The following is a 16,079-nucleotide window of genomic DNA, read 5'->3' on the forward strand; positions in this document are numbered from 1 at the left end:
TGCGGCTGCAGTCAAAAATACAAATGCATTGGAAATAAACTAAATACAGGCAACACACGATACAGAGAACGTAAAATGTTGAGAAGTACAAAAATGTGGAATATAACAGAGAAGTTGCAGGGAATTTTTAATAGATTATCTTTCTTTAGAACTTGCAATAATTCTTTTTCTTATTCTTGTGACTGCTGTCAAAAATACAAATGCATTGCAGAGAACATAAAAAATGAGAAATAAAAAAAATTTGGAGCATAAAGAGACAATTTCAAAACAATTGGGGATTAAACTGACTTTATGAATTACATTTGGTTTATTTTTACGAGTATTATTGTATTATTTGAATTTTAATTTTATTATTGTATTGTTTTCATAGTTATTTTTATTATTTGGCTATTTTTTCGTTCGGAACTGAAATATTGTATACACTTTTATTAAAAACTAGCTGTACCCGGCGCGCGTTGCCCCTCTGCAGCGTCACCTGGTGGCGAGTGGCATCAATGAGCATATTCTAAAAACCTTCTCCGTGGAAAAATACATATCGCACCCTAAATACAAAAGGGTCACAACTCAAAATGTACTTCTGCTCAAATATGAACGAGACGTTATCAATAAAACGGTCCGCGGATGACATATGGCAAAAATAAATTTTTTGTTTTTTGGTAGGACTGTTATAAGCTTACATGGCAAATTTCAGCGTGATATGTCACATAGTTTGTTTTCTGTGCTACTGTAAACAAGTCAAGCTCGAGTGTGGAAAATTTTGAGTTGTGACCCTTTTGTATTTAGGGTGCGATATATGCTATATGCCAATTTTTACAATAATCAGTCCAGTTGTATTTGAGTTCATCGATGACATTAAGACAAACATTCATTTTTATATATAAGAAAGAAGATATATTTGCGTTGTTGCTAATTTACTATTATTTTCTAATTTTACTGTAATTTTTTGTAGTGAATCGGTGATGAAGAAAAAAAAGTAGTATACAGCTAAGATTTTACTCTGTCTTATAGCGAATATTGCATTAGTTTATTTCATCCAGTTTCCAGGAATAAGAGAAAGGGATTGGAAATGGAGCGAGAAGATAAATTAGTTACGTAGCTACTGAAAAAAAAGTACATAATATGCTTTATTAGCTTAAAAAATCAACTTTGCACTAACATTATTATTTACCTTCTTCATTTTTAGTTTTCGCTCTTAGTTGAATATAAATTCCTACGAAATATATATATCGTGTCATTAATGTAAAACAGAACTATTTTCGTCAGCTGTTTATCTGCCAGGGATTGGCAGACCTACCAAGCACTCAAACTAGTACCTGATCGCGCTCTCCCATAATTTGAGAGAGTTTCGCATCTAGTTATCCACGTAAAAAGTTACGAATTGGCATATCAGACAGAAATTTAAAATTTTGTCATCATAGTAAACTGTTTTTTATTTTACAATTTTTTTACAGGTTTGCTTAGGCCCCTAAACGTGAAATGTAAATTTGAAAAAATCGCTGATGATCACTCAAAAATTTCATATCTTGTGAATCTGATATTTTTGCCCGGCGAGTAGTTGCGTTCATGGTCGAAAATACGCATATTGTTAAGTTTTTCTCAAATAAAAGTCTCAAAAAAGGCCGCTGAGTTCAATCACTGTAGTGCGATTCACTAATACATTTTAACGATATCTGCGTATCGATATCTTTCCTTAACCGCAACTTTAACGATTTTGCTATGCGGTAACCCATTTCATAACGATAATCGATAAAACAAAATCAGCTGTTAGGTTAACCTGTCGATTAGCGCAAACTAAACGACAACAATTTTGTTGTGGTTAAATTAAACGAGAAAACAAAAATTAGTAGTTTGAATAAAAATTTTAAATTGCATTTACAAAAATGGGAAGACAGAAATATGTTTTTTAAGTACTTGGCTTATGACTTATCGCGTGCAGAGGAGAAGTGAACCCTGTGAATGGACGTACGCTCTGGGATGTGGACAACCCTTTCCATTTGGCTGCATGGGAGTTCCAAAAACTAACCCGGTTAACTCCAGACTTGACTAATTTCTCAGTTTGACAGTCACCTTAGGGGTTCCAGAATAACACTGATTTCGACTGGAAACAGGTAAATCTTGTAATCTTTAAGTTAATTTAATTCTAAACGCTGTCTTTATTTACAAGGTTCTATGGTAGCTGCACTGCGAATTCATGCCACTGAATGTTATCAACGACCCGTAGGTAAAGCAACGGAGAATAGCCATGAGCCAGTCGTTTGTTAGCCGTAGTATACATCGTGTAACAGAAGTAAACAACCGCTCCATGTCTTGCGCAAAGCTGAGGTTTCCTATGACCCAAGTGAAGGGGCAAATGGCAAAAGAAATTTTTGCTTCAGCACCTCACCATTTGTGGGAGGTACCATTGGAGCTATCGATTGCGTGCATGTGTCGATTTTGGTCACGAAACATCATGAAGAGGCCTATGTCAACCACCACGGTTATCATTCGCTTAATGTGCAAATGGTGGCAAGATAATAAGTATTTAGGTATCAAGATTACCCTTTTATATCTTACAGATATGTGACCTTACTCTTAACATTTTAAACACTAACTCCAAATTTCTAGGAGCACGGCACGATTCATATATTTGGTGTTACTCTGCGGTGTGAATAGTATTCAACGGAATTTTGAAATGAATGGAATGAATTTTGAATAAATATATTAAAGAAAAAAAATAAGTGAATTGAAAATCAAAAATTGTCTGCAGGTGATTCCGGGCACCCTTTGGAGTCTTCGCTGATGTCTACTCTAACGAACTAACCAGAAGGCAATCCCAAACATCTATATAATGACATTCCCATGACAGTCGGTTCTACGTAACCGGAACGACTCGGATTTATATCCGGCCAAGGACTGCCACTTCAGCAGCATTCCTCGATGCTACAACAACAACAACAACAACATATATATAATGAGGCATTGTGCAAGGCTCGAAAATCAGTTGAGAGACTTTTTGACATTCTTAAAGGAACTTGGAGGTGCTTATCTCAACAAAATACCATTTTATGGAAATGGAAGGACCTAAACTTTAAGCCTACTGCCGAATGGCACATTTTTTTGAAGTCTAACTTCTCAGGCGTCGATGGACGAGCGAAAATGGAGAGTACAATTTCAAGGCCATGCAACATGTTGGGCATTTTCGTTCCGCTACACGCACTGTTTTTATGAGGAGCTTTTTCATGGCAAAAATACACTCGAAGGCTTGCCATTGCCCGCCTCAGGGGCCACTGCTATTAGAAACCACTTTTCTTCAATTTGGGGTATCAGGGGGATTCGAACCAACGTACTCCGAATTTAGAACGGTAATTATTTAGCAATATTCGGCTACGGTGGCCATGGTTTTTTGGATTCATATAAAATAATTAAACTGGTGTATTTTTACGTTATCACGGCAACCCTGAAAAAGTGTTTAGTATTTTGTATGATTTGTTTTGTAAATATTTTCAGCAATGTTGTTGCTTTATTGCTTTTAGTGAAATATGTGATTCATTTCGGAAAAGAGAAAAGTGTTTTTACATTGGTAATCGCGTCATTTATTTTGTGTGCAATTATTGTGAAATTTTAATATGGAGCTTAAGGAAAAGGAACAAGAGCCTGTGGATACGAAAAAGCCCACATTTCTGAACGTTATGTGCGCAATTTGTTGTGAATTTTACGACAAATCAGATCGCATCTATTCCACGACCTGTGGTCATTTATTTCACAATCGATGCTTGTTTGCCGCATTAAATCATTCAAAATCATGCCCTGAGTGTCGGCGACCTTGCACACGCAACAGAGTGCATCCGGTATTCTTGAATTATGGTGAACGTACAGAGATGGACGTAAAATGGAGTGAATCTGCTGCTGCCGATGCATATGCAAATATGCCTATTTGGACACCACTTTTTGAATTAGAGTTGCACGGTTCCGCGCGTGTACCAATGGCCCCTCCAGAACCTGACGAAGCTATTCAAACTGGAACTGATTCAGAAGGCAATGCTACTTATGTTGCTCGCGTCTATTTCCAAGATGATCTACTGCCGGCTGGTTATGTACCCGCCAAGGGCGTTGCATATGCTTCTCATGGCTGTAATGGCTATGCCTTTAGTCAAAATGTGGAATTGTTAAATAACTTTAAACACAAGTGGGTAGCCGATAGAGATGGTCATGTGCCAGAAGGTGCCATAGTGGGTGGCTATTCTGAACTTGGTGAAAATTTATATGTGGCACGTGCGAAATACAATGAAAAGACGTTGCTTGGTAAGGTACATCCATCTCATAGGGTAATGTATATGCCGTATGATGGAATTGAGGTGCACACAACCGAGTACGAAGTACTAGTACAAGAAAATATCACAGCGGAGAGTAGCGACGAAGCAAATGATGAAGCTTAATAGTGCATTTGGGTGAATGTAGGAATGTAGGAGCGACCGAACAGCGATTCGAAAAGAAACCGAGCCGAACATTTTCAAGGGCCAAAGTAATAAATAAGCAATAACTTAAAAAAATCCAATACTTTTATTAATCGAGAAGCATAAGAGGTACATAAGTTTCAAACACATTATTCTCAACTCGTAACATATAGTATACTTATGTTTGTAAAAATACCATATATTAATTATTTGTTGATGAAATAATAGCTTATCGACATTTTCACCTTGTAGGTGCCACCATCTCTCGGTATACCTGTAGAGCTGACCTGCACAGCATGAACAAATCCTCACCAGTCGCCCTGGATGGAGGGGGGCAGATAATTTATTGCAACATAAAATTTAGACTTTGACATCATTATTTGAAAATGTTATAATTATTAAAAGTTTTTAAAACTTCTGAACAAAAAAAAAATTTAAAGAAATGTTCGGCTAAAGTCCGTTTTTTTTTTTACCAAAGCCGAACTGAAATTTTGTGGCCGCAGTCGAAGTTTGGTCGTTCTCTAGTGGTATGAAAGGAAAGCTAATTAAATTTGGAACCAATTGCTGGATGGTTACGATCTTTTTGTTTTTGTTTTTAATTTGAATATAGATTTGACTATATTTGAGCTAAGCTGTGGCTAAGCACTCTGCACTTGCACACATCCAAAAAAACACTTCAGATAGTATATTGCCTAGACATGTGGTCATAATGATATTACTTATTAAGGCGAAAGATTAGTTTTATTTAAATACATACAAATAGCGAAACAAGTAAATAATTTACTTCGGAACTACACATATGCTGCATAGATAATCCAATTATTACTATACAAACATATATACATTTGTAGCCCCCGTAGCCGAATGGGTATTGAGGGCATAATGAAACACCTCAAGATTAGGCATGTAATGGCAAGCCGCGTGTACTGCCATGAAAAAATTCCTCTTAAAAATGCATCTGTCATTCGGAGGCGGCATAAAACTAAAAGTCCCTCCATTTTTAAAGCGACATCAAGGGCGCACATGATCATTGGTGAAGGAGCTCGGCTACACATCTAACAAAGAATATACATACGCGCTAATTATATATCCTATACATATATGTAAATATGTACATATATACACATGAATATGCAATTTTAAGGAGGTACATGTGTACATAAATTCAATCTTAAGTTTGCCAATCAATGTGTATACTTTTAAATAAAGAAATAATATAAAAGTTGTAATTAAACATGGATCTTTAATTATGTAAGTTTTATTAGGGCAACTCTCTTAGTATCGGTTCTGGAACACACAACACAAACTTTGAAATATTTACGCATGTGACATTGATTGTTTAAAATGATTTATTTTTTAAAACACAATATTTATTTAATACAACTGTGTGGGTGTGCAACTAAGTTTTAAAGGTTTTTTTTCGATTTCAAAAATTTATTGCTAAAAATTGGTACAACCTATTTTATCCAAAATACTGTCCATCACTAGCTATAACTTTTTCCCACTTCTCTGGTAATGCATGGATTCCGTCCCAATAAAACTGCTCGCTTTTGGAGGCGAAGAACTCATCAAGCCAATTTTGGATACCTTCAACCGAAGTGAAACGCACTCCCGTAAGGGCATTCTGCATCGACCGGAACAAATGGTAATCTGATGGTGCAAGATCTGGGCTATAAGGCGGGTGGGGTAGAACTTCCCATCCGCTACCATCGAGATAGGTTTTGACCACTTGTGCGACATGCGGCCGAGCATTGTCATGATGAAAGATCAATGTCTCATGTCTGCTTTCCCATTCCGGACGTTTTTCCGCAATTGCTCGCTTCAATTGCATAAGTTGTTGTCTGTAGAGTGCTTCGTTTATCGTCTGACCACTTTTCAGTAGTTCGTGGTAAACGATTCCCTTCTGGTCCCACCAAACGCAGAGAATTACCTTGCTGCCATGGATATTTGGCTTTGGCGTCGATGGTCCGGGTTCGCCACGCTTAACATACGCTGCCTTGCGCTTCGGATTGTCGTAGTGAATCCATTTCTCATCGCCAATAATAATGCGATGCAAAAACGACTTCGCTTTGTATCGTTGAAGCAGCATTTCGGAAGCAGTGACACGGCGTTCGATATCCCTTGGTTTGAGTTCGTAAGGCACCCAGTTTCCGACTTTCTGAACCATTCCAATGGCTTTCAACCGCTTTGAAATGGCTTGATGAGTCACGCCATTGGTCTTCGTCCAAAATTGTCTCCAATTCGGCGTCTTCAAAAGTTGGTGGCCTTCCTTCGCGCTCCTTGTCGGCTGTGTCAAAGTCACCACTTTTGAATCGTCGGAACCAGCACTCGCAGGTTGAAATTGATGGAGCATTCTCACCGAAAGCCTCACACAGCATCCGATAACTTTCCGCTGCACTTTTCTTCAGATGGAAGCAAAATAGCAATGCTTCCCGCGAATGAAGTTTTGTAGGCACAAAAGCTGGCATAGTCTTTGTATAAAAAAAATTTTTGTTTACACTTCGACGAAATGACACAAACTAAGAAGCGACACTTAATGATGACGCTTTCACATGAAACTCGTTACACAAATACTCAGTACAATTTGACACTAGTATTACTATATGTTTTAAATCCTTTAAAACTTAGTTGCACACCCATATTAAAATATTTATAGTTAAGTGGACAGATATCTGTAAAATTTCGGATACAAAATTTTTTTTTCATAAAATGTTAATACAATCTTTTAAGAATATGTAAAAAAATTTTTAGAACGTAAATTTAAGTATTTCTTATATTATAGATCGTCAACCGTGACGACTCTATTCTTTGCGTTCGAGCGCTGGGAGATTTATATGTTTCATGTATTCAAACTTTTGACGCGTTTTTCTCAAAACTATATTTCTCGAATTGGCGTACACGATAACTCGATAATTTACTGACCGATCTCCCTGAAATTTTGCACACATCGAATAAATTTTCGAAGCAAAAATAGTAGAAAAATTCGCCCCAAAATTAATTTCTTTGAAGCATTTTATTCCGGGATTTTTTTTTGTTTTTCAATTTATTGTTAACTCATATAGAAATTATGACATTAGTAAACAAAAAAAATTTTGATCGACCTTCGTGGAAGAATTGAGTGCACATCCGCCATTTTAAATGATTAAAAAAAAAAAACATGTTATATTATTTTAATGTATAAATAAACTGTTGATAATACGACATCCCGTGCATTTATTGCATCCTCTGGTGTCCCACAGGGAAGTATTCTAGGACCCCTCCTCTTTATACTTTTTATTAACGATATTGGTTCTTGCTTTTCGTTTGCAGACCACTTGTTGTATGCTGATGATCTTAAAATATTTGCGGTGATTAACAGTGTTAGGGACTCTGAAAAGTTGCAAACCGACTTGCACAATGTTCGGAACTGGTGCTATTTAAACCGTTTGTCACTAAATATTAGCAAATGCTTTCACGTAAAATATGCTAAATCAAACAATACTTTGCATACTTCGTATAATATTGCTGGCTTACCTTTGCAATCCGTTGAGGAAATTAAAGACTTAGGCGTTATTTTCGACTCTAAGCTGAATTTCACCAGCCATGTTAACCACGTCATAAGACGATCATATGCGATGCTAGCGTTCGTTCGCCGTAATTGTTCTGCATTTACCAACCCACACACTCTTAAAACATTGTATTGTGCTTTTGTTAGATCAAGATTAGAGTATGCCGCTATTATTTGGAGACCGTACCAAATAGGTCTGTCTAATCGGATTGAGAGAGTTCAGAAAGTCTTTCTTCGTTTTGCGCTCCGATCTTTAAACTTTTCTGAACCTGTTCCATCGTACCGCTCTCGATGTTTATTAATTGACTTAAAACCACTTGATAGCAGACGATCTATTCTATCGTGCTCATTTATTATTCGCATCATTTCTGGATCTATTGATTGTCCTTCCCTTTTAAGTAAAATTCAATTTAATATACCCAGTATGAGGCTCCGACAGTATGAAACCTTTAAAATTGGCTTCTCGAGAACCAACTATGGGGTGAATGCTCCGATTCCTAGGACATGTGCAGATTTAAATATGTTTTTCAATTCTTCTGGTGCTGATTTTACATGGCCGTATGGCATCTTAGTCAATCATCTTAAATCGTTCTTTTCTTAGTATACTACTAAACTATTGTACATTAGCTTAATATAGTCTGTAAGAATGTATCCATTCAAAGACAATAAATAAATAAATAAATAAATAAAAAAACTGTATGCCAATTTTGAAAAAAATATATTGACTTCTTCATTTGAAATAATTTTAATGAAAATCAGAGAAAATATGGCCGTTTACAGGTATCTGTCCCCTTAAAACCATAAAGTGATAAGCACTGAAGAACAAATTTATTAGATTCTCCTTATGGAAAGTTTAAGTTTCATGCTTGTTTAATTACGTTTGTGGTTATTTAAAAGACTAGCTCTCAGAGAACGTTAATGTATACATTTGTGGTAGATGTCTTGATGGAAGGGCTTACAGTTTTATGCCGCCTCTAAACAGCAGATGATTTTTTATGAGAAGATTCTTCATGACAGAAATACACACGGAGGATTGCCATTGCCTGCCGAGAGTGACCGACATCAGAAGAAACCTTTGTTATAATTATTTTGGTGTTTGGTATCGACAGCGAGTTCCGAACCCGTGTACTTACGAATGGTAGTTACGCACCAACCCATTTGGGTATGACGGCCGAATGAATATACTTTTTGAAAATCGTGCCCAGCTTGACTTGCCGATAATTAAAAAAACCAAAATTGAAGAAAGTCCAAGAAACACCTATAATTTAGTAGAATATATTACTCAGGGCATGCCTGAGATCTCGTACAGCTTCGACTGAATACTTAGTTATATATATATGCTTATAAAGGGTTTTTCAATTAGCGCGGGTCGATTTTGGCACCCTCTGGTAGCCATTTTGTTTTGGTGGCATCTGTCAAATCTTTTGTTTATTATTCAGTTTTTTATGCCAAATCATCATGGCAAGTTACACGATTGAACAGCACGTTCAAATGATAAAACTTTATTATCAAAATGAGTGTTCATTATCGCAAACGTTGCGCGCATTGCGCCCATTTTTCGGTAGACGTGGTGGCCCTTCCAATTTCTTATGGCCCATATTGAACTATATGGACCTAGACGACATGTGGTTCCAGCAGGACGGCGCTACGTGCCACACAGCAAACGCCATTTTATTCCATTTCAACATCTACCCGCCCTTATTGAAAAACCCTTTATGAGTACCAGGCCAGATGCAACAGATAATCTGGTTAGACAAGGTAATATTGAGAAGTTTTCCTTTTCTTTTTGGCTCCCTGTGGTTTTTACTTAGACAATGAGGTTGTAAGCACTTTTGGCGAAGTATATCGGAGTTGGTGACGAATATATCGAAGCTGCTCGAAGGTTAGTTCCTTCTAAGACTAACCAAGCAACAACTCTCGTGTGTGATGGTAATTGGACAATTTCCTTTAGGAATTCATGCGGCGGGGCTTCATTCAATCTCAGTCCTTTTTTAATCTCCTACCGCAGTAGCTTTTTGGATAAAGATGAGTTTCAAGCATTTCAAATATTTACTCCTATACAACCTATCAGGACTGGTCGCTAGTAGTCGCTAATGTATACATTTATGTTCTCTGCAGCTCTTCTAAAAGAATAAAGAATAAAAGAGAATACTGAATGATCTCATTTATAATATTTATTATGCACATCATGACGAATCAAAGGTATTTCCTATTGTTACAGGTCAAATAGGTTTGATAAAAAAAGTTAATAATTTTATTTTCGTCTAATATTTGAAAACAATTCCAACAATTCAAATCACAATTGCAACCCTACTAAGTATTAAATACGCGAGTAACAATACGTTCACATATAAGTTTATTATTATCACAGATTATCTATTTTTTCGTGCTTAACTCCCAATCCGTTATTAAAAAGCGAGATTTCCCATATAAAATTTCTCTCCATAAATCTGAGATTATAAAATAATTCTAGATTATAACCACACTTTTTTAAATACAACCCTGTGTTATGGATAATTATTTTTACGAATATAGGAAGAAGTGTCAAAGTAAAGACTAAATAAAAGTGACGTCGTCGGCAAAGAAAACAGGTTTGTAGACATAATCTTAATAAAGTTTTTGTTAAGTATTGCTAATTATGCATTCATTTTACAGAAAAAACCAACGCACTTTTACAGAGAAGCTGTCGAATTTCTTGCGGAGTGGTGGCAAGAGAATCTGCCACAACTACGAGGGTTGCAAAAGAAACATACATACATATATATGCAGACATGACAGTAGAAATGGCCACAAGAGGCTTTGTGTTTTCGTCGAAGGAAATAAAAGTCAAAATTCACAATTTACCTAATAAATGTATGCAACTTTGTTCAATAGCAAAATGTTAATGTCAATTTAGAAAAATAAAAAAAATATACACATGTGATAAACTGTTATTTTTATTTTAAGTTTGCAGATAAAGTGAATTAAAGCTTTCAATTTAAAACTAGTCGAACACAAAGATTCCATGCATTTGTTGTTAGTACTTTAATAAGGTGCAATTAATTTAATAAATCGTATGTGTTTTGCGTTGAAGTTGTGGTTGTGGTTGATTTGCGAATTCGAAATTTGTCTGGCTTATAAATTTTTCTAAACCTTGCTTTCAAGTGACCGAAAACGTTCTCCCCCACGCTCCTTGACCTGGAAAGTTGGTAATTAAAAATCTTTTCCCTGTATCCGACGGTTGAGTTGTAAGGGTGAGGCTTCATAAGAAACTGTGTAAAGTGAATTGCTCAGTCTCTAAGCCCAACGACTAAGTGATGTGGGGCATTGCCTGTAATTGCATGTACGCACTGTACAACGCGTTGATACAACAATCGCAGCGTGTGTGCTGGTCGTAGGGATTGTAGATACAAAAAGGCAGCGTTTTTTTTTTTTTTTTTTTTTTTTTTTTTTTTTTTATCCGAAGGGGGAATCTTACATAGATACCGTCAATACAGACGGCATGCACGATTCATACTGATCGCTAAAGGTGCACCTCATTCGGGACCACGCACAGTCAGTATTACTACCAAACTGGACTTGGGAAACAGTACACCTACGTACTAAACCCTAACTCCGACCTCTGTAGCTTTCGTTTGCCCTGCGGTACCGCCGTTTAAGCATTGCATCGCAGGGCCAAGCTAGCCATTATGGCTCTTCATTTGTATTTCTCTCTCCGTCTACCCTTCATTACTTCTTTGTCTTCGTTCCTTACTGCGTTCCCATTCCTTTTTCCGCAGTTCCTGTAACGCATTTGCGGACCATTCTTTCATCTTGGCCCACACCAATTTCGACTGCAGCATGTGATCTACAATGTTGCCCGGGGTTATTTTTTCTTTTATGATTTCTTCAATGCACATTCTCTCAGATGCGTATCTCGGGCAGGAGAAGAAGACATGTTCCACGTTCTCACTACCGTTGCCACAGAACGAGCAGTCAGCTGCGTCCTCGTGGCCGAGTCTTTGGAGATACTCTCTATAGCATCCATGCCCCGTCAGGAACTGTGTGAGATAGTAATCTGTGTCTCCATGTCCTCTCTCAACCCAGGCCTGTACGCTTCTGATAAGTTTATGCGTCCATCTCCCTTTTGTCGCTTGGCCCCAGCGATTTTGCCACTCACTTATGCTCCCCCGTCTTTCTTCTTTACGCTCTTCAGCCGTTAATCGCCTGTTTAGGCTTTTGGCTTTGTCGTACACTCTACCCAGTTCAGAGGCCATTTTATCTGGTGGCATGATACCCGATATGACACATACTGCTTCGAACGACACTGTCCTGAAAGCACAGGCAACTCTAAGGGAAATAAGTCTAAAAACTATTTCCGCCTTCTTCGCGTACGTTTTCTGTATCAGGGCTTTACCCCATATGGGTGCTGCATACATGAGTGTAGACTGGGTAACTCTAGCCAGGAGCGCTCTTCTACTCTGAGTGGGACCACCGATGTTGGCCATAATCCTTGACAGTGCCGCCGTTACCATGGCTGCCTTTCCGCATGCTTTTTTGATGTGCTCCCTGAAGCTTAGTCGCGCATCGATCATTACACCCAAATATCGTAGTGCCGCCTGTGTTGTGACGTTGAACCCATCAATGTTTAGTGTGGTCGTTTCTAATTTTTTTCTACTCGTAATGAGAACTGCTTCTGTTTTTTGCCCGGCTAGCTGGAGTTTAACCGCCGTTAGCCATTGTTTGACCTTTGTTGTTGCCTCGCTGCAGATACTCTGGATCTGGGGGATTGTTTTGGCGACTATGGTCAACGCAATGTCGTCTGCGTATCCTATCATTTGCACTCCCCTCGGCATTGGGAGTTGCAGTACCCCATCATATAATACATTCCATAGCATCGGGCCCAGTACAGAACCCTGCGGTACTCCGCCCGTCACTGCGTATCTCTTTGGACCTTCATCTGTATTGTACAGAAGTACTCTTTCCGACAGATAACTGTTTATAACCCGTACTAAGTATGCTGGTGTTTTTTTCTCTTCAAGAGCCTTTATAATATGGGGCCAGTATGCCGAGTTGAAGGCGTTCTTAACATCCAGAGTGACAACTGCACAGTATTCTTTATTACCATGCATCCACCTGTCACCCTCAATAGCCTTACTTGCAATGTTTGTCACCCTCCTGACGGCATCGATGGTTGAACGACCTTTTCGGAAACCAAACTGATGTTCGGATAGTTCAGCCGGCACTTTCTCCAGATGCTGTTCCAGGCGCGTGCAGATTAGTTTCTCCAGGATTTTGCCCATAGTATCTATCATGCAGAGTGGCCGATAAGAACTTGGGTCACCCGCTGGCTTATTTGGTTTCTGAAGTAGGACTAGTTGTTGTTTCTTCCATACTTTCGGAAACATGCCTTCATTTATACACTTGGTGAAGTGTTCTGCAAATGGCTTTGCGTTGCGCCCGATAGCGATCTTCAGCGCCTTGTTCGGAATGCCGTCAGGTCCTGGAGCCTTAGCATTGCCGAAAGTTTCCGTTGCCATAATCACCTCTGCTTCACTGATTGTGACACTATTTCCAGCTGCGTGGAACTGGGTCTGGCTTGGTTGTATGTCTTGCTTTGGAAAGAGTGTCTGTACAATCTTTTCTAAGAGAATGGGGCAAGTTGGCGCCTGTCCTCTACCTCCTTTGACCTTGGCCATAACGAGTTTGTAGCCATCACCCCACGGGTTTTCGTCCACATTCTGGCACAGTTCTTTAAAGCTGGCTGCCTTGCTGCTTTTAATGGCTTTCTTTAATTGTTTCCGCTTCTTTTTATAGTTCTCGCGGAGCCTGTAGTGTTCTGCCAGCCCATAACTCCTTTGGGAAAGGCGCCTTGCTTTTTTGCATTCACTTCTTAGGGTGCTGATCTCCTCGTTCCACCAGTATACAGGCTTTCTGGGAGCGCTCTGTCTTTTCCTGCACATAGCGGCATCGCACGCTCTGCTAACATGTTTTACTAGCAGCTCCGCCTGAAGTTCCACATCGTTGGTGCTAGGTGGGGTCTTTTCCAGCATGATTTGGAACATTTCTTCATCAAGCGTCTCCACCCTCCAACCCTTATTCTGTTTTCTCTGTGCGGTTTCTTTTGCATGCAAAAAGTCCACCTTAATGGCGAGGTGGTCACTGCCTGTGTAAGAGTCACTCACTTGCCAGCTTGCTGATCGTACTAGAGCCCTGCTGGCGTAAGTGATGTCGATTATTGATGCACGACCATTCACTTCGAAGGTGTTTTTTCCCCCAGTGTTTAGCAGAACCACATCAAGCAGTGAGAAGGCCTTAATCAAGGCATCTCCCCTTTTATTGGTGTATCTGCTACCCCATTCCAAGGCCCACGCATTGAAATCACCCGCAATCACGTTTGGTGTGGTGCCGCGAGCGTTTTGCAGAAGTTCATCCAGTAGGTTTTCGAACTCTACTTGCGTCAGTTTCGGTGGCGCGTAGCAACTGTAGAAATAGATGCCACGTATTTTTGCTCGGGTATAGTAATCACTGTGGGTGTGCGGTTTGTCCTGCAGGGTATTTCCACCACAGGCCCAAATAGCAGCTTTACTTTTCCTGTCCGAGACCCACGTTCCGACGTTTAGGTTTTTATGCTGGTCGCTGACTAGCACAACGTCCACCTTATTTTCGTATACCCTTTGTTTTAAGAGCTCTTGTGCAGCCTCGCAATGGTTTAGATTGATCTGCTCAATCCTCATTTTTTGGTTTTAATATACGCCGCTTGATACAGGGGACATTTTCTGCTTCCAATCTGATGGCTTGTATCTTCTCTTTCATTCCTTTTACAAGCTCCGCAGAAGGGTTTTTTTCGCATACTTTTGCTTGGTGACCCTTTTCTCCACATTTGAGACAGTTCTGGCTTCTGTCGTCTTCGTTTGTACACGTCCTCGCTAGGTGTCCATACTCCAGGCATCTGTAGCACCTCCTCAAGTCAGGCTTTTCTCTTATTCGGCATACCGTCCAGCCGATTTTGAGTTTTTGTTGCTCAAGCAGTCGCCTTGCGTCCAGTGCTGGTAGGCTTATCACCGCTGTTTGCGTGCCTGCATACGCCGCTCTAACGCTTTTTATTGCGTTTGCACTAAATAGGTTAAGCTCCTTAACTTGCGTTCGTATTGCCTCACCTATGTCCTCTTTGGTTGTGATTTCATCTAAATCACGGATCTCCACCAACATCTCGTGGGTTAGGACCTTGATTTGCGCCTGGTCACCTAGCACCTTACCAATCTTCTTCTGGTAGACTCCTGTATTGGCCATCTGCTCTTTTTTCAATTGAAGCAGGATTTCGCCTTTGGCCGTCTTTCTTATACGCGTAACGTTTTCGCCGAGTTCCTGCAGGGCATCATCTTTTTTAACCGCCCTGAGAATGTCACTGTATGTCATTGTTCCGGCACGCGCAATGACAATCGCATCCGGCCTCGGGGGTGGTTTATTTATCACTTTCTTCTTGGCTGGTTTGCGCTTGACACTCATCCAGCCATTTTCCATAACCCCGTTTGTCCTCTTGGCATTACTCTCTCCTTTGGCTTTTTTGTCTGCACTTGCTGACACTTTGTGTTCTTCTTCGTGTGTAGTCTTGCTTTTTTTGGGTGGCGTTTTTCTGCCCGGCTGCTTATCGTCGCGTGGTCTTTTCGGTGTTCCTTCAGCCATTACACTTCCAAGAACGTTTCGCTTGGCTTCCTTGCTTTTCGCTTCTTCCTGGGCTCTCGAGTGTAGCTTAGTGATCTTTTCGAGGAGTTCCCTTATATGGTTGTTGATCGAGCGTTGCGGTAGACGCATTGCTTCTGTCAACTTCCCAATCGTCTCACCAAGAAGCGTTAAGGTATCATTACTCGATTGTGCTGCTTTCTCATTGCTATCTTGCAGCGCAGGTGGCGACGATTTTGCTCTCTCAGGCCTTTCTACACTGAGCGTCTTGATAGGACTCCGTCCCAGCTTTGGTGCACGCTTAAAGGGATCAGCCCCCGTTGTTATACGGCCTTTGGGGGTCTTGTACTCCTCAGTTAGGTCCACTAGTAGATCACTCGATCCACTTGCACTTGGTACCTTTCTGTTAGCCTCTTCCCGGCTTTCACTGCCACTGCCCATAATGGCTCCATAGATGT

General features: G+C 39.6%; 1 protein-coding gene across 1 annotated transcript; it reads left to right on the forward strand.

Annotated features, from left to right (window-relative positions):
• Positions 1-3,441: 3,441 nt before the first annotated feature.
• Positions 3,442-5,012, forward strand: LOC128866535 (uncharacterized). The gene is made up of 2 exons (XM_054107351.1): positions 3,442-4,562; positions 4,686-5,012. The coding sequence occupies exon 1, from the start codon at positions 3,606-3,608 to the stop codon at positions 4,413-4,415; it is 810 nt and encodes a 269-aa protein (XP_053963326.1). The 5' UTR covers positions 3,442-3,605; the 3' UTR covers positions 4,416-4,562; positions 4,686-5,012.
• The last annotated feature ends 11,067 nt before the right edge of the window (positions 5,013-16,079 follow it).

Source organism: Anastrepha ludens, chromosome 6 (assembly GCF_028408465.1).
Source record: "Anastrepha ludens isolate Willacy chromosome 6, idAnaLude1.1, whole genome shotgun sequence".
NCBI lineage: Eukaryota > Metazoa > Arthropoda > Insecta > Diptera > Tephritidae > Anastrepha > Anastrepha ludens.

Excerpts from the sequence above, each read along its gene's own strand:
- LOC128866535 (XM_054107351.1), top strand. The coding sequence starts at position 3,606 with ATGGAGCTTAAGGAAAAGGAACAAGAGCCTGTGGATACGAAAAAGCCC.